General features: G+C 35.4%; 1 protein-coding gene across 2 annotated transcripts in view; it reads right to left on the bottom strand.

Annotated features, from left to right (window-relative positions):
• LOC107698115 (OTU domain-containing protein 7A-like) overlaps nt 1-19970 on the bottom strand; it is an 80721-nt gene that overhangs the window by 8380 nt on the left and 52371 nt on the right. For both annotated transcript variants that reach the window (XM_016499039.1, XM_016499049.1), the window contains 5 exons: nt 18561-18662; nt 18261-18388; nt 16234-16346; nt 6904-7031; nt 5956-6105 (listed from right to left, as the gene is read on the bottom strand). In XM_016499039.1, coding sequence (XP_016354525.1) covers nt 5956-6105; nt 6904-7031; nt 16234-16346; nt 18261-18388; nt 18561-18662 — 621 coding nt within the window. The remainder of the gene's footprint in view (nt 1-5955; nt 6106-6903; nt 7032-16233; nt 16347-18260; nt 18389-18560; nt 18663-19970) is intronic.

Here is a 19970-nt window from a genome sequence, read left to right as displayed (position 1 = left end):
GTCTGTAAGTTTTGCCTCTTTGTCGCCATCTCTGTTTGAAAACCTGCAATTGCAGCTGTTTGCGGAATTATCTTGGGTTGTGCTCCGCCACGGCTCCAGCGCGGATTAAGGCTGATTTATACTTCTGCGTCGGACCTACGCCGTAGTTTACGCATAGACGCACACCCATACGCCGTAGCCTGACGTGCATCTCTCCAAAAATCTAACAGCGCGTCAATTCTACGCAGACCGCAAGCGCTGTGATTGGTCTGCAAGAACCCTTCCCTCCATATGTACTTGAGTTTTGTGTGTGTTTATGTGCAAATAATTAATGATATTATGCATTGCAATGAGGTTGATCTCATTTGTGCCCCCCCTGAAAAAATGAAATGCCCGTCCGTGAATTTGTGTCTGGCGCCGGGTCTGATATGGCATATAGTCTGTCCTCAGGATTATGGGTAGTGTAGTTCTACAATAGGAATTTGGCAAGTAAAAAAGAAAAAAATTTGAAAATAAAGCCAATATAACAATGACCAAAAGAATATATCATTGCTTTGCAATCTCAAATCTCATATACACTGTTTCTTTAATGGGAATGTTGTTCCAAGACCAACAAAAGACGTTGATACAAGAAAACATCTAAGTTTCCAAAATCATTTACCCCAGCCATGACGTTCTTTTCACTGTTATTGAAACATAAACTGCTGGCGCATTTGAGGCTATGAGTTTTTTTCCAGCATTTTGTGGGTCAAATTCTAGGGGAGTCACACCAGGACAAGAAAGAGCATCCAAAGTCCAAACTGAAAGAAATGTAGGTGGAATTCCCAAAGCAGAGCACACACTGTTCAGAATAACACACAAAATCGTACACGTGGGCATGCACTCATACATAAACTTAACCAACAAGTATCCCATTGTGTTCCCCATCACACACAGAGATACAATTTCCCACCAGAGCGGGGTCAGACAGTGAATGCTGGAGCTATGTGGGGTTGTGTCCCGACTCCTACATGCATCTGTCCTCCCTTCTCTGGCCCGGCATACACACTCACATGCTTCAGCTCGCACTGTTGTTACCATTTGGGACAGTTCCAGGTCCAAACACCATCACTGCCAGTTCTACCCCGAGGGACTGAAGCATAATGTATTTTGTATACCTTCTGGCAGTCATGCAGACCTGTCCTTGACTGACCTGCCTCAACTGCATACGTTCAAAACTGTGACGTAGTGGCCCCTTTCTCAAGGTACAAGGGGTGTCGATTCCTAGAGTATTTGTTGGTATTTAGTACCCCTGCAATGTCAGTCTGTTGTTTTAACCGAAATACTTTGACTGGATAAACAAGCGAGTGATAATGGACGAGTAATCAGGAGAAGACGAGACTGTAAATAAGGTATTTCGCTGAGTGCTGCGGTGATAATACAAACAGAAGTTGTTGACAGACAACATTGCTCATGGAGTCTGACATGCTACAATACAAGAGTATTACATGCGGAGTTTATTCCGTTGGCATGAGGGGGAGGTTGATGTATGCCGAGTGGGTCTGGCTGCAGGACATGGCACCGCCTCAGGAAAGTTAGGCAATGAGTGGGAATATCTGTCATGTGATGCATGTGTGATATAATCCTTTTGAGAGTGACTCCCAAGGCATTATTTCCTGGGATCGTTGTGGTTTTCTTGACTCTCCCCCCTCTGGTGGGTGATATCAATCACTGCAGTTGTGCCCACTGAGGAAAACAATTAGTCTGCTTTAATCACGCAAACCGTGCTTGTGCTTGATGAGGTGTGAATTCAGGCGTTATCTTTCGCAGTTGTGTATTTTACAGCCACTGTAAACAATAATCACGCAGCTAAACAAAGCTTCATCGTGGATCTTCGAAACGTGCGTGGGAATGTGATTGCCTACATATTTCCAGAGCCACATAAAACATGCAAACTGTATACGGAAAGATCCGTAGGCCTCCTGATGCTTACTGCTGATTACGATGTGAGGAATCTGGATGTTTTTAACCCAAGCTTGGCGTGAGTTGGTCATGGCACAAGAAGGTTTTTCATTCTTTCAAGATGAAAATTTAAAAGCTGCCTGCTGAATGCCAAAGAAAATAGAGGTCTTCGTAAAGTTGGACAGGCGTGTCTTAAAATAGCAACGCACGTTTCCTATTGGTTGACTGGTGTCATATAAACTGTAACCACAGAAAAATGAAGGTGCATTTAAAGCAATACTAGCATGGCACGCCACAGGGAAACCATTCAGTATGTATGCAATGCGCAGGAAAACTTCAAAAGGGCCTTAAATCACCAAAAGAGTTTAAAATCAGTGACATATTACAATTACTCTGTGGTTAAAGAAAGATTACAAGTGGAAAAAGAGAAAAGTTGATGAAAGATATTTGACCACATTTTGTTCTCCTTCACAAATACTTTTAGCTAACCTTAAGGAACAGGGAAAGGTTTTGCTATCTTTATAGTGACCAACTGATGATTTCATGAAAACAGCTTAATAAAGGGACTAAATAACATTTTTATTTACAAAAAAAGGTAAAAATGTTCCTGTAAGCTGTACTGTAGAGTTATAGCAACTGCAATTATCTTAATAAAGCCAATGTAAAGTCCCTGCCATGATATAATAACAAATGTGTGTGCACGCATGTGTGAATAAGAGTCAGAAGATCCATTCATTATTAAGAATGACAAGAGCAATGAGAGCCCAAAGTAGACTACTCATGTAAAGACACCATGAATTTTCTCCCGTATTGACACATTTCCTATTTAAACAGGAAGTTTGAGCTAGACATACTGAAAGGCTTGTCCCTTTTATTTATTTATTTATCTTTTAAAGAAGTTTTAATTACGTCACAGCTTTTACTGATGCTATTCACTATTGATAGTCAGAAGAATGTGGTTTGAAGGTGTGGGGCATTTTCATCCTAAAGGATTTGATTGGACAAAAAAAAAAAAAAAAGACCCGCCCACAAGTGCAGGATGAGTCATCAATATTTGTGCTCTGCTTTTCTCAAAGAGAAAGAATAAAAATTTCAATGTGCATATATGCTAAAAACAAATTATTTTAATAACTTTTCTAAGTACACTAATATATAGATGTTTGCTTCAAAGCTAGCATACATCGAAAGCCACAAGTGAAACATTTCACAGGTCGTTTGACACAACTCTCTCTCTCTCTCTCTCTCTCTCTCTCACACACACACACACACACACAAGAGTCTCAGTGTTCTCGGGAAACCGCTGGCACCTGAACACACACTGGGCAGACGGGCACTCCCTGGCAGACCCGAGCGGAAGATCCGGGGGATGGGGTATCACCTACCAAGACAGCCACACAGAGACAGACTCTCTGTCGGGAAGTGGCAGAAAGGAGGTAGGGGTTTGGGAGGAGCAGATTAGGGCCTAAACCACATGTAGTGGTTGGTTTGGACTAATCTGCCCTAAATGGCAGAGGCCAAGTGGTTCTTTAGGGATGAAGAGAGAGAGAGAGAGAGAGAGATAGAGAGAGAGAGAGAGAGAGAGAGAGAGAGAGCGAGAGAGAGAGAGAGAGAGAGAGAGTGGGTAAGAATAGAATCAGGGGAAATGAGTCAGAGGGAGATGCCCTGTTGTGTGAGTTGTGTGCATTTGTGTACAGGAGTGTTTATTTTCACCATACAAAACTGCAAATAACTTTTATAAATAAATTTGCCATTAGGTCATTCTAAAGGAAAGTTTCTAACCTGTCAAAATTGTATCAGACAAAGTAGCTCAGGTCGCTTGAAACTACTTGGTTAGTCAGTCAATTGTGTTTAGTTTAAAAGTTACTTAATGTAATGTCACTTTTATACTGTATAATAATATAATATAATAGCCAGTCATTCATATCCTGGAGAAATGTGACAGTGAAGGCCTCTAATCTATCAACAACCCGCTGCTTCAAACCGACCACATGCTTTTGGGGTCAATGGGTACGTGAGGGTATGCGAGGAGGTTCCTGTGGTTAACAGAAGGACAGCGCGCCATCTAGCGGGATAAACACTCAACCAATGGTTCTCTATCACCCAGACATGTTATTTACATAAACTACAGACAATGCTGTCTATATTCATTTTATAGCACAAAATATGGCCCATCAACTATGTTCTTTAGAGAGTTATTTATTGTCAAACTAACATGTGACTGGGGCTAGTTGTCAAACTTTTTCCTTTTTTCTAATGAATATTTCTCAGGGTTGGTTCATTTCTGAAAGTGAAATTCTGTTTTGACAACAACAAAAAAAAGCAATTTAAAATTTTCCACAGTTATTACAGGGCATGTTTTCACAATATATGGGGCAAGTTGTCATAATGGAAACTGCCAAAAAAATAAACTATTATATGACTTTTGTCTGTATTTTGAATGGTATAACAAATATTAAACACATTATAAAATCACAAAGTAAAAAAAAAATCTATTTACTTTTTGGTATAAAATTATAAGACATAAAACATATGTGAAAACTTACCCCAATAAAAATGAGACCTTTCTGGAAAAAGTGGATAAAATTCACAAACATTATTCTGATTTCAAGTGTTTTTGAACTAGATATTTGAAACCACTGCTAGAGAAAACACACATTTGAGTAATTAGATTTGACTTACAGTTATCGAAATATAGGCTATATTTCGATAACCGTAAGTCAAAAATCGAATTACTCAAATAGGACAACTAGCCCCGGTGTCCCCTGCAATATTAATTTGATTTTTGGTGGTGTCTAAAGGTCTCATGCCACAGGCGAGGTTTTGCCCATCCTTTGCAGTTGGTGTGTGTTTGTGCCTGGCAAATGCCCTGAGTGTGAGACAATTGCAGTGTGTGTGTGTGTGTGTGTGAAGAGAACAGCTTGTACTGTACTAACAGCTTCAGTGTATCAGTGAAACGGGGGTTGGAGAGAGAGAGAAAGAGAGAGAGATAAGAATGCATGGATCTCTGCCTGCATTCCCATTCAGCCCTAGACAACATCAGCATGTTGTGTGTTGTTTTACCTCATGCTCAAACTGGCACCACTGCAGAATTCTGAGGGGGCGGAGCACATTAAAGTGCACATTACACTATACTGTACAGATCACAAGATAGACCATAATGGTCTAGAATGGAGGCTCTAATTCAGACAGACAGCTAATAATGTCCTTAACTGGGAGCCAGACTCCCTGGGAGAGTCTGAAACACTATATTAAACAGTATAATTCTTTTTTTTTTTTTCTCCTCTGTCTCAGTCTCTGATCGACTGGAGTCTACGAAATGTGCTTTTAATAATTGATCAAAGGTAATTAGATCAGATTCAGGTCTGCATTATTAATTTAGCATGAGATGGATTCAAGTCCGTTCTTGGCAAAAATTTCTAGCTAATTTCAATGGAATTAATGAACCAGTAAACAAAATAATTGCACTTCAGGGTTATACACTTAGCTTACATTCAGAATTGCATACCAATATGCTTTTCATACTAATTCTACAGTATGCAGTATACAAAATGTGCATATTATGCAAATTTGCATTTCAAGAGTGATGAATGAACCTGAAGTAATACTACGTGGGAATTTCAACATTAGATTGAAAAAGAAGTAAAAAAAAAAAAGTTTACATTTAACAGTGTTATTATTCGTGAGTATTAGATGATGGCAAAGGTAATCAAAATGTGAAAATATGTGAAAATAAGTAAATATCAATACTGATCTGTATCAGTTTTTTTTGTGCAATTTCTCCAGATTTTTCCATTTTGTTGTCTCAGACTTGACTAAGTGGCTTGTATTTACTTCTCAACAATATCTACAAAAGATTTTTTGACTGTAAAACTATTTCATCTGCTTAGCATTCCTGCCCTAAAACATCTGACTGGAATTAACTGTAAAACCATTAGAGTCTAGATTGGATTTTATATAAATTAGACGTAGTTACTTAACCCCGGCTGTAACATCTCATTATGTCATTGTTTGATTCAGTCTGCTGTGATTGCCTACCTTGCTCTCTCTGCTGGTCTCTCTGCTCCATGGACACCAGGGCGGAGAAGTGGGCCTGGTCGTAGGCCAGCACCAGCGGGGAACAGTGACAGCGGTTGGGAGACACCTCCAACGGCAGGTACAGCCCTCCAAAGGGAATGGGTGCAAAAGCTGCAAGGTAAGTACAAAAAATGGTTAATTTGTCTGTATGACACTTCACTTAATCTATTTTAAAGTCTAAATTAATACTGAAATGTTTCATTGACATTGGTGGAACTGAATCTGAAAGGAATAGTTCATCTAAAAATTCAGATAATCTTATCAAAAAAGGCTAATCTTCCCCTCCAGTAGATTTGGATCAGTGGATCAACGAGTTAAATGCATCAGTCCGAATTTGTGAATGAATCATTTAGAGTCTTTAATTGTTTCACTGAAAACAATTTGACTCAAAAGATTAGTTTGTTCATGAAACTACTTCTCTCATGAGCAATACTAGGGGAGCTAGGGCAGAAGACAATGACTTAAATTTCAAACATAAAACTTTCATATGGATTCAGACGACTGGCAATTTAGTGCTCAACTCAAATGCTCTGCTTTGTGTCATTTTTGAAGTTTGTAAGAAAGTCCACAAATATTACCCTGCGTATGCAAATCTTTTTGACGTCATTCTACCTTCATAAAGTCATGGTTTGGAATGACATTAGGGTGAGTAAATGACAGAATTTTATACTAATCCTTTAAAAGCATTCAAGCATGTAATTACAGTCACACAAAGTTGAGTTATCAGGTGTTTAATAACTCCTGATAACAGCTTTAATTGGTTTTCAACTAAGAAATAAAGTTGTTTTCCATTGAAATAGGCTTTAAAGAAAACACTACGAAGCCCCCTAGTGGTATGAATAAAAAACGACACATATTCTAGCTGGAAAAGCGAATGGTTGAACAGAGTTGTTGGATTGGGAGTCTTACCTTCCCCTCCAGAGTCTCTGAGCATGGTGTCAGCGATCACCACGATAGGTCTTCTCAGAACATGGGCCAGTACAAACACATGGAACTCTTCCAAGCTCTCATAAACCGGGTCTTCTGAGTTATCCACCCTATAGGAGACACACATACTATGGAAAGCCGTTGTAACATTTAATCTATAAGCCGTACTAGTATCTATTAAGTTCAGGATATCTCTGGTCTAAAAAGTTACTAGTAACTAAAAAATAAGTACTAGTTCTATTTTTTCTTAACAAGAAGAGTATAATTAAATACTAGTCACTATTGGAATAAGTACTAGTACCTAATGAATAACTACTAGTATCTATTAAGTTCAGGATATCTCTGGTCTAAAAAGTTACTAGTAACTAAAAAATAAGTACTAGTTCTATTTTTTCTTAACAAGAAGAGTATAATTAAATACTAGTCACTATTGGAATAAGTACTAGTACCTAATGAATAACTACTAGTATCTATTAAGTTCAGGATATCTCTGGTCTAAAAAGTTACTAGTAACTAAAAAATAAGTACTAGTTCTATTTTTTCTTAACAAGAAGAGTATAATTAAATACTAGTCACTATTGGAATAAGTACTAGTACCTAATGAATAACTACTAGTATCTATTAAGTTCAGGATATCTCTGGTCTAAAAAGTTACTAGTAACTAAAAAATAAGTACTAGTTCTATTTTTTCTTAACAAGAAGAGTATAATTAAATACTAGTCACTATTGGAATAAGTACTAGTACCTAATGAATAACTACTAGTATCTATTAAGTTCAGGATATCTCTGGTCTAAAAAGTTACTAGTAACTAAAAAATAAGTACTAGTTCTATTTTTTCTTAACAAGAAGAGTATAATTAAATACTAGTCACTATTGGAATAAGTACTAGTACCTAATGAATAACTACTAGTATCTATTAAGTTCAGGATATCTCTGGTCTAAAAAGTTACTAGTAACTAAAAAATAAGTACTAGTTCTATTTTTTCTTAACAAGAAGAGTATAATTAAATACTAGTCACTATTGGAATAAGTACTAGTACCTAATGAATAACTACTAGTATCTATTAAGTTCAGGATATCTCTGGTCTAAAAAGTTACTAGTAACTAAAAAATAAGTACTAGTTCTATTTTTTCTTAACAAGAAGAGTATAATTAAATACTAGTCACTATTGGAATAAGTACTAGTACCTAATGAATAACTACTAGTATCTATTAAGTTCAGGATATCTCTGGTCTAAAAAGTTACTAGTAACTAAAAAATAAGTACTAGTTCTATTTTTTCTTAACAAGAAGAGTATAATTAAATACTAGTCACTATTGGAATAAGTACTAGTACCTAATGAATAACTACTAGTATCTATTAAGTTCAGGATATCTCTGGTCTAAAAAGTTACTAGTAACTAAAAAATAAGTACTAGTTCTATTTTTTCTTAACAAGAAGAGTATAATTAAATACTAGTCACTATTGGAATAAGTACTAGTACCTAATGAATAACTACTAGTATCTATTAAGTTCAGGATATCTCTGGTCTAAAAAGTTACTAGTAACTAAAAAATAAGTACTAGTTCTATTTTTTCTTAACAAGAAGAGTATAATTAAATACTAGTCACTATTGGAATAAGTACTAGTACCTAATGAATAACTACTAGTATCTATTAAGTTCAGGATATCTCTGGTCTAAAAAGTTACTAGTAACTAAAAAATAAGTACTAGTTCTATTTTTTCTTAACAAGAAGAGTATAATTAAATACTAGTCACTATTGGAATAAGTACTAGTACCTAATGAATAACTACTAGTATCTATTAAGTTCAGGATATCTCTGGTCTAAAAAGTTACTAGTAACTAAAAAATAAGTACTAGTTCTATTTTTTCTTAACAAGAAGAGTATAATTAAATACTAGTCACTATTGGAATAAGTACTAGTACCTAATGAATAACTACTAGTATCTATTAAGTTCAGGATATCTCTGGTCTAAAAAGTTACTAGTAACTAAAAAATAAGTACTAGTTCTATTTTTTCTTAACAAGAAGAGTATAATTAAATACTAGTCACTATTGGAATAAGTACTAGTACCTAATGAATAACTACTAGTATCTATTAAGTTCAGGATATCTCTGGTCTAAAAAGTTACTAGTAACTAAAAAATAAGTACTAGTTCTATTTTTTCTTAACAAGAAGAGTATAATTAAATACTAGTCACTATTGGAATAAGTACTAGTACCTAATGAATAACTACTAGTATCTATTAAGTTCAGGATATCTCTGGTCTAAAAAGTTACTAGTAACTAAAAAATAAGTACTAGTTCTATTTTTTCTTAACAAGAAGAGTATAATTAAATACTAGTCACTATTGGAATAAGTACTAGTACCTAATGAATAACTACTAGTATCTATTAAGTTCAGGATATCTCTGGTCTAAAAAGTTACTAGTAACTAAAAAATAAGTACTAGTTCTATTTTTTCTTAACAAGAAGAGTATAATTAAATACTAGTCACTATTGGAATAAGTACTAGTACCTAATGAATAACTACTAGTATCTATTAAGTTCAGGATATCTCTGGTCTAAAAAGTTACTAGTAACTAAAAAATAAGTACTAGTTCTATTTTTTCTTAACAAGAAGAGTATAATTAAATACTAGTCACTATTGGAATAAGTACTAGTACTTATTCCAATAGTGACTAGTATTTAATTATACTCTTCTTGTTAAGAAAAAATAGAACTAGTACTTATTTTTTAGTTACTAGTAACTTTTTAGACCAGAGATATCCTGAACTTAATAGATACTAGTACGGTTTATAGATTAAATGTTAAAACGGCTTGCCATACACATACACATACAATGACATATTTGACAAACAATATGATTCTTTGTTTATTGGTGCAAGTAAGAAAATTAAACCAAGGTACAGCAGCTTCCAATTCACCATAATGTTACGTCTAATGATCCACAATGAATTCAAGTAAGCTTTAGATTTCACCTGGCAGACTACATAAAACTACATTAGATTTTGAAGGCGAAATTTTGGATAATCATATTTTCGAAATCCATTATAATGAACTACGCCTGCATTCAGAATGGACTACAAACATAAGAATTTGAAAGATACATTTTGGATTATCATATTTTCTAAATCCATTATAAGGAACTATGGCTGCGTTCAGAATGGACTACCACATGTGTACTGCACATGCCTTCTTTTTAAAAATACTATGCAAAACATGTATAGCATGTGAAAAATGGCATGTTTTTGCAAAACAGAATTATAGAAATGGAGCTGTATTTATTACATACATTTATTATTTTCGAGCACTTTATCAGTACTAACCTCCAAACCACACACACTCATACTGTGGGTGGTGAAACATCTATGTTGCTTTCAGAAAACAACCAACAAAGTCACACACACACACACACACACACACATATATATATATATATATATATATATATATATATAATATACAGTAATATAGTAACATGACAATATAACATCTCATACCTCATATATAGTAATATAACAATTAGGGGTGTGACAGACACTTATCTCACGAGACGAGACGAGATGAGACACGAGACTGGGTTCACGAGAACGAGACGAGACTTTTAGACTTTTTTAAAGAAATCCTCAATTATGAAATATATGGGGAAAAATAGTCTTTTATTCAACTGAAAAACACAAAATGCAAAAAAGTAGGTGCATTTTGAAATCATCTTGTACTTTATGAAATTAAACATCTATTTTAATTAATTTTATGCAGTAATAAACAACATGTAAACACTGCAAAATGTTTTGCCACAAAACTCAACTGACAGGCAAGTAATTGCACAAAAATGATAAATATTATAAATAAAAATAAATAATAAACAACATCAATATCCCTTTAAAGTGGAAGTGAAGTCAAGTTTACATTATTTAGTAAACTGATTTCCACTTTAATAAAAAAATATATATAATAAACACGATTAATGTATCCATTTAAAAGAAACTGGGGGGCACGGCAAGGCTGAGGGATAGTTAGGGCCCTATGAAATCCGTTTTATTTTTTTCTAAATTCCGTTTTATTTTTTTCCAAATTCCGTTTTTTACGTTTTAATTTTTCTGGATTCCGTTTTTTTTTTTTTCGTTTAAATTTTTCTCGACTCCTTTTTAATAGTTAAATTTAATTTTATTAATTAAAAAGCATGTCTAATTAATTAAAATCATGAAACTTATGCATTTTCACCCTATGAAATGTTTTATTTTTTTCTCACCATATTATTTATATTTTTTATTGTTACCAAATTCTGTGTTTTAGCATGTCTAATTATTTGAATTATATTTTATTATTTTTATTATTATTAATTTATTCATTTTTTTCTTAAAGTAGCCTTATGATTTTTTTTCCCTCAGAAATTCTGTGTTGTGTATTTAAATTTTTCTGGTTATCATATGAAGGCATAAAACATTAATTTAATTGATAATTTATCTTTTAATTATTGAAAATTAAGCAAACAAGATTTTTTGGCAAACAAAGGGGATTTACTATTAAAATTAAAACATGGAAGAAATGTTTTGTGTGATTATTCCTTAAAAAATGATCTTTGTTTCATTTTAATAGTAGTAGTAGTAGTAGTAGTAGGTTATGTACATTCTACTGAAAAATAGTTAAAGGCACAATGTCTTCCAATCAAACCGGTTTTTTATTTTGACGGGTTGCCGTGAATACCTTTACAGTTCTGTGTATGAGATATGACGCTAGTTTTACTCAAATCAAACGCTAAAATGCTCATGAAGTGACTCTTAAGCCGGGCTCACACTACATGTGTTTTAAAATCCTAACCGATTATGAAATCTGGTTGCAGCACACACATAAGGAGAATCTTTGCAGATTATCTTCCCTCAAATCTTTAGATTTGAAAAGATTGAAGATTCGAAAATCGTGGCGCGTCACACACTACAAGATATTAAGATTATCATGCCAGAGGGAGCGCCTCACGTGATCTCACGCAGCAGATTGTCATTGATATTTCAGTGATGTTTACATATGTTAGCTAGCGTGCTAGCAGCTTTCTGCACTCACCCCTACGTTCAAAACTGAGGCGATTTCACCCCAGCGCTTCTCTTTCTGCTTACAGTTGTGATACGTTTTCGACACATTATACAGACAGTTGTGTTACTACAAAATGTCAAGCAGCAGTTTCCTCCGTCTCCACTATCCAACGGAGCCATACAGCAGCTGTTTTGCGGCGGCACATTGGCTATTGAGAAAGTACTGACGTAATCATATAGCCGTCATCATCCCGATTTAAATCCTAAATATCAAACATGTTTGATATGATCGGGGCGGCCCCGATTTGCCCCAAGATTCGATCGGTAAACACCTCGCATTACCAGATAATCCGCGCCAAACATCGGGATCGATCCATGTGCTCAACAAGATTTTTGGTCCGATTCTCGGGAGGGGAAAATCGGGGCTAAATCGGCTCGAGAACTCCGGTCTGACGCACGCGGGTTCTCGCGTTATTTCCTTATCACTTCTCGTGTGTGTTTTGTTGTGAAACGTAGTTTGCGGACCAGACAGAGTTGTCGGCGATTCTTCCTATTGCAAAGTCGCCAATCCATCGTGCAATGTGAACACAGCAGCGACTGACTGCTACCTCAGATAGTCGTGCAGTGTGAAAACCACGGTGACCTGACGACTTTGAAAATCGTGCAGTGTGAACTCGGCATTAGAGCAGTTCTGGAGATGTTGTTAATGTTTTTACGTTCTCATTTAGTGAGACGGCAGACGCTGAAATCACCGCGAGTGTCAGCCGCGCTTCATAATGTGTGTAGTAAATGAAACCGCGCGTCTGCGCCATTCATTAACAGAGACAGGCAGAACATGCAGGATTCATATTTAAATCGACTTTTGCGGCTTAATGTTTACAGATACTAGTCCATATTGTGATTTGATTTAAGTGTAATGACCTACTTTTGATTCATTCATTCAAAATTTGACAAATTCCGTGACATTCCACGTTAAACTGTGAATTCTGTTTTTATGACTGGATAAAGACTACACTGCGTAATTTTCCCGCTTATCATGCGGCCACTTGCCTGATGTGAACATAAAATATCTCACATACCACCACTTGTGAACGAGCCAGTGTAATGCAAACATATCTGAAAGGTCTGCGAGAGGATATGGTCACGTTCTCGCGAGACCAGTCAGATCTCGCGAGACACATTGGGATCTCGCGAGATCTCGTCACACCCCTAATAACAATATAACATCTTGCACCTAATTATGTTACGAAAGCATTTTAAAAGTATCAAATTTAAATATATCACCTACAGTATTGATACAGAAGTTAAAAAGAAAGCTTCTGGTCTAAACATGTTTGTCATATTGTGAGAGTCCAACATAATAAAAACCTTCCTTTTTCCATTGTGCTTTCCAAAGCTTATTAATGCATCCCTTAAGTTACACTGTCTTTTGAAACTGTACTAGACTTTTAAAATACTGCCTCAGACTTACTAAACATTGTATATTACACTTATTACCTGAATAAACTGACAGTTCAATCTTTTGGCTCTTTTACACAAGTCAAAAAAGGAACCAGTTCATATATATCTCACTACTGTGAGAGCAGACAGAACCGTGATCGCTCTGAGAAAAACAGGAAGCTATATTTTCCAGAAGACTCTGAGGCATGACCTGAGACCTGGCGGTTGATGCTTTCACTTCCAGTCAGTGTGACTTCAGAAGGCAGATTAAAGGTAAAGGGTAAGATTCCTCCTGAAGCAAGATTTGGTCGAAACTCTTTCGACCGCAGCGCTTCAGTTGACACTACTGAGAGGAGAAACCAAACCAAACCAAACTGCTCTCTGCCTGCGCAGAGTTTCCACTACGCTGATCTGTGACCTGAGATCAACTGTTCTGGTTGACACACGCTCAGTTAAAGGTGAAATAACTTCTGCAGCACTAGCGTAACCAAATGGAACTGCAAAAATATGGACTGTTTTCAAACAGGTTACCCGAACACTCCTCCTGTCTGCCATTGGTCAAACAAACACTCCAAATGCATGCTATTGGCTGAGCCAGTGTTGCCATGCTGGGCTGGTCGGAATACTCAAACAACAAAGAAATGTTTTGGAAACAGCACAGAGACCCAGAGTTACACTTTTGAGAGGAATCAGCCTACAAGTGATTTACTTATATTTGTCTCTGCATGTGAAACTGAGAAAGGAAAAAGTATTTTAACAATGAAAAAATACACATTTCATATTTAAGGTGAGTTTTTCTAGTTCCATGGTTATGGATTTACAGGCCAAATTTAAAAAAAATGGGAATCGTATTTTCTAAATCCACTACAAATCTTACAGAACTATGGCTATTCAGAAAGGAATAATACAAGCATACTGCTTCTACACTACATTACACAGTATATACTGGATACTACTTTAAATATAAAAACAGCATATAATAACAACGATAAATGCTTCAAACATAATTTGTAACAAAATATAATAATACTACTTTGTTGTTATCATCTTGGAAAAGAAATGAATAGTTCACCCGAAACTTTCCTCGCTCTCAAATTGTTCCAAACCTGTACGAGTTTCTTTCTTCTGCAGAACACAAATTTTGAAGAATGTTGAGGTCCAAAAACTGCTATCATTAACTAAAACAAAATATTTTTGTTAACTGAAGTAAAGCTAAAATAAAAAAATAAAAAAATGGAATAGGAATAACTTTGAAGTACTAAAATTAGTAAATGAAACAAAACTAAAGCTCAAATAAAAATAAATACAAAACAAAAACTAATAAAAAATCACTACAGCATATAAAAAAATATAAAAAATTAAACATGAATTAAACAAAAATGAAAACTAAAATATAAATATAAAAATGTTTTTAATAAAAACTATAATAGTATATAAATAATATTAAACTAACACTGTGTTGGCCATTATTTTCATGATTTTCATTGTATGGCCAAATATATTTTTCGAAATATCTTTTTGTGTGTGTATGTTCTGTAGAAGAAAGTCACACAGGTTTGGAAAGACATGAGATTGAGTAAATGATAATAGAATTATGATTTTTTTGTAGGTACAGTGGGTACGGAAAGTATTCAGACCCCCTTAAATTTCAGTTTTTCTTTTTTAATAAATCTGCAAAAATGTCAACAATTCTGTGTTTTTCTGTCAATATGGGGTGCTGTGTGTACATTAATGAGGAAAAAAAATTAACTTAAATGATTTTAGCAAATGGCTGCAATATAACAAAGAGTGAAAAATTTAAGGGGGTCTGAATACTTTCCGTACCCACTATATACTATCTCTTTAATAATTTAGAATTTTAAACAATTAATATTTAAAATAAATTCACACAAAAAAAATCCTATTAGTGTAAAATGTTTTTATTGCAGCCAATTAAAAAAAAAATAATAAAACATCAGCATACTACTTTTCGTTTATTTCTCCCACTGGAAATGGGAGGTCATGTCAAGCACATTGCATTGTGGGATACAGCGTACCACACAGTTGCTTCATAATGCACAATTTGGCCACCCAGTCATTCGGATATAGCATTCAAAAATTGTACATACTGTGCACAGTATACATACAGCAGAGTCGCAGTATGGCATGAAGCCAAATATAAAGTAACACTCCAACTACTGCCACTAGGTGGCAGTGTCACGCATTTAAATGAACATCAAGCGATTTTTCAACTACAAATAAGCTCAACTTCATTGCATTCTTCTCCATGCATTATACCAGTTCCCCGTATTTCAAAAGAAGGTTCTTGATGGATTCTTTGTGTTGTGTCTAATGGCATAGTTTCCATCTAAAGGTCATGTGTTAAGTGAGGATACTGGATGGAGTTAATCTCTAGTGGCCTCTAATGGCAGTCTGAGTGCAGTGTGAGTGGGTCTGTGGGAACTGTAGCTAGCTGGACATATACTAGGACATCCCATAGTTTGCCATCAATTTGATTCCATTTATTTTTTTTCAAACTTTGAAGTGGAAATTATTACACATCACCTGTGACATACTGATTAATGCCTTGCAAAATGTACATACGTATATAGTAACGTGTGTATGTGTGTGTTACTGTTATGATTGGTAAACGTGCGTAGGAAGCTGATATGAAGGTTTTTTTTTTTAATTCTGTAGCATTCGATGTAAACCTATTGTTGTAAATGGTTACACAATTTGCATAGGAGGAAGTGTTTGTAGTTAAACATCTATACAGTAGGTGGGAATGGAAAGACAACCAAATATGACATAACAAGATGTAACTGGTTGTATGTGAGGGTGTGTGGGTGAGCATTACCCTCCGCTGGAGTTGCCGTTCTTGCTAAAGTGTGTGCGCGGCTCACTGGAGGCCAGCTTCAGCAATTCGTTCCACTCTCTCTCCCATTCCTGCTCGGTGTACACCAGCCCCGACTACAGAGAGAGAGAAAATATCGCTGATTTACAGCGTTTCCCACAACATTACTTGCAACATTTTCACTTGATATTACACCAGAGATGTCCTATTTTATATCCATCACACCCGTCTAAAACCGCCAGAGCTCATATTATAAATTAGCCTAATACTTCTTATTTATTGAAAACCCATTAAACTCAAGAAATAATAAAAATTAACAATAACAATGTGCACATGCACAACAGTGCACATGCACTTTTTTCAGTTTTATAGCCTGTTTTATCTCAATATGCACAAGTTCTATAGGAAACACACCCACTCGTTCACTCTCCTCCACCTCTCACACAAACATTTCCACTCCATCCACACCCACTCGTTCCAAAAGACTTTAATCACTGATACTCGTTCAGCAGAAGCTGATTCAAGAGCTCCGGGCCTTCAGGACAATGAAAACAGTGCAGCTAATAAAGAATTCAAGGATTTGCTATCGATCACAATGCTGATTTCCTGTCCTCCGGTATGCTGTTACAGCAATAAGCTCTTACGCTAAAAGCTGTGGAGGAAACGCACAAGCTAATCTGCAGAGGTGTTTATGGGGAGAGCCATAATGAACTGCAGGCTAATGTTTATGCTTTACAACACTTGGCAGACGGATTCTTACCAAACTACTTGAAGGAAGTGCATATTGTGCTTTTAATATCTAAGTAGGCACCTAAAGAAACAAATCGAGGACTAAAAAGAAACATGCCTATGTAAACATGAAACAAAACTACAGCGAACACCACATTAGCATAACAGTTCTACGTAGTTTATAAGGACAGTTTTAATATATAAGTAAATCAAAACAGTATGTTTTAGAACTTGTGTAAAAGATGCTAACGTGGTAGCTAAAAGTTACAAAACTGCTAAATAATAATAAAATAAAATAAAAATAAAAAGTAGGTCAAACCTTTTTAGTCCTTGATTTGTTACCTTAATTGCGTTTAAGTAGGCAGCTATGGAAACAAATCGAGGACTAAAAAGAAACATGCATAAACATGAACCAAAACTACCATAAATACAGTATTAGCATGACATGCATTGCTGCTGTTTAGTATAGTGAAGAAATCGGTAGTTTATCTATGCGTAAAAAAAAAATATTTACAAACACTTAGTAGTAAGTATATGTTTTGAAGTTTAAATATCAAAACAGTATTTTTGGTATGTTTGAGTAATTGTGTAACAGACGCTAACATGCTAAAACAGATGCTAAAACTTAGTAGGGTAGTTACAAAATGGCAAAATAATTAGGTCAAGGAAGTTGATTACGTTTCTACTCTTACACCTTTCGATCTTCTTAACAGAAACATAAGTGATTTAGAACAGAAGAAACCGTGAAAATTATAACAGTGATAGTGAACCTTAATGCTAACTGATTTCCTTTGATAGTTTATCATGATTTTTATCGTGTATGTTAGGTTATACATAGAGTGTGTGACATAAATGTAATCATCAGCAGAGTATATGCGTACTGTACATGCGGAAGCCAGATTTTTCTCGCACATGCAACTTGAATTTTTTTGCACCATTACCATAGTTTGTCCACAAGGTGGCGACACTGGCCTGTTGTTTCACAATAAAAAATTAAACGAATGAGACGAAATGACAACAAACTACTTGAGCCGCAACAACAATAGACGCCCATGTTGTGTACTTGCGTGAGTGGGTTTAGAGATACACGCAACTCCAGTTTAAAAGAGTACAAATATACTTTTATCGCCCATAACGTCTGGAGAGAAATAGCTCAAACACTAGAACAAGATTAAAGGACCAAGATTGAACTTTTTAGTGCACATGGGTTGAAACATGTCCTTGCATGCTATCAAATGGAGTATACATTGAAAGGTGGTGCATTTGGCTAACTGAGTATGATTTACGTGTTAGCTGCCAACCTCTTTGTTCTGCTGAGTCTGTTGCCACCTCCACCTCCTCTTCAGAGCTTCTCTCTCTGCTCCGCTCTTCATCATGGCATACAGACTCTTCCGCAGCACCAGATCCCGGTCATGGAAGCCCCACATTCCTGGAAAACACGAATAGCCAGACACACGACACCATATAAGAGAGAAACATACAACAGTGAAGTGTTTCTATTGAAAGGAACATCACATGAAATCTGAAAATGAATGCTTCTCTTTTGTCCAGATGTTGCAGGTGTCCGTGTAATACATGAAAGTGAATACTTAAAGTCTCACCTAAAGAAGCTGCATGCAGAAGACAGTTGCCGTCTCCTGTTGTCGCTAACGGTAGTAGCTTCTTACAGCTGGTGCACATGGTGGACCACCAGTTTAAATGACCTACAGAACAGTTTAAACACACTGACATTACTCAGACATGGACTAATTAACTCCATCCAACATCCCATCGCACTCTCGAAAACCAAAATCAATCTTAAACCTTAAAAAGTTACTAGTCATACTGCCAATGATCTTTATTTAATCGTCACAGGCCCTATTTGGTGGTTTGTGATTGTCCTAGCATTGGTCGATTGTGATTTTTCTGTTCATTTTGGGCCCTGAATCGAAAATACGTTTATTTATACGAAAATTTGTTTAGCTTAATTATAATGCGTAGCTCACTAAGCATAGCTTTTTTCCTGGCATGCACTGGAAGAATAAGCAGTCTTCTGCAGCTCTCGGCCCTGAGGCGGTTTGAACTGGACATTTGAACTGCCCACTCTTTTCTCTGGAGCTGGCGAAGCTCACCGCAGGTGAACATCAGCGCCTCCACCCTCAGCCCCTCTGCCCTCCCTTGGGATAGGGTCTTCCTCCCACAGTCCAAAAGCATTTCCAAAGCCCTGAGGCCATGTCCAACCTGTTAGCATTTCGCTATAGTATTTAGCTTGCACAGACTGGAAATGTGTCCTTGCAATACTTTATCTTTTGATAATTAACAATCTAGTTTAAATGTAGTTTAAAACACACGTGCCATTCTTAGAAGCTTTGAATTCATGTTGGTTTCAAATGGTTTTATATCACTTTCAGCAAAAGATTAAATGTAATAACTAAAAATGTCATGTGGTGTAACAACATTATTTTCTTAATCACATCTTCATCATATTTAAAAAAAGAAAAGAAATCAAGGTAAGTTTTTTTTAAATACAGATTTTAAATACTACCACCACTACTACTACTAATAATAATAATAAATTTTAAATTTAATTTGAAATTAAATATAAATTATTAATTAATAATAATAATAATACAAATAATAATAATTAAATATAAAAATATACTAAGTTTTATATTAATTTAAATTATCATAATAAATTAGTATTACTGTTACTACTAACTACTAATCTGAACTAACCTTTCCTAACCTTTGACACTTTGACAACCTTTGTCAATGGGGTCTACATGGATACTCTCTAGGATATTGACTGTTTTTATTTATTTATTTAATTTAATTTAATTTATTTATTTTTTGATTGTACTACAAGACTTAAGTTTGGAGGACAAAAATATTTTATTATTATTTTATTATTATAAATATTTTACTAAACATTAATGAGCAATGAAGGAGCATGACTGAATGAACAGATAGACAGACAGACAGACAGATAGATAGATAGATAGATAGATAGATAGATAGATAGATAGATAGAT

This window comes from Sinocyclocheilus anshuiensis, unplaced genomic scaffold (assembly GCF_001515605.1).
Source record: "Sinocyclocheilus anshuiensis isolate Anshui unplaced genomic scaffold, SAMN03320099.WGS_v1.1 scaffold1054, whole genome shotgun sequence".
Lineage (NCBI taxonomy): Eukaryota > Metazoa > Chordata > Actinopteri > Cypriniformes > Cyprinidae > Sinocyclocheilus > Sinocyclocheilus anshuiensis.
This window is presented reverse-complemented; position numbering and strand designations above follow the sequence as displayed.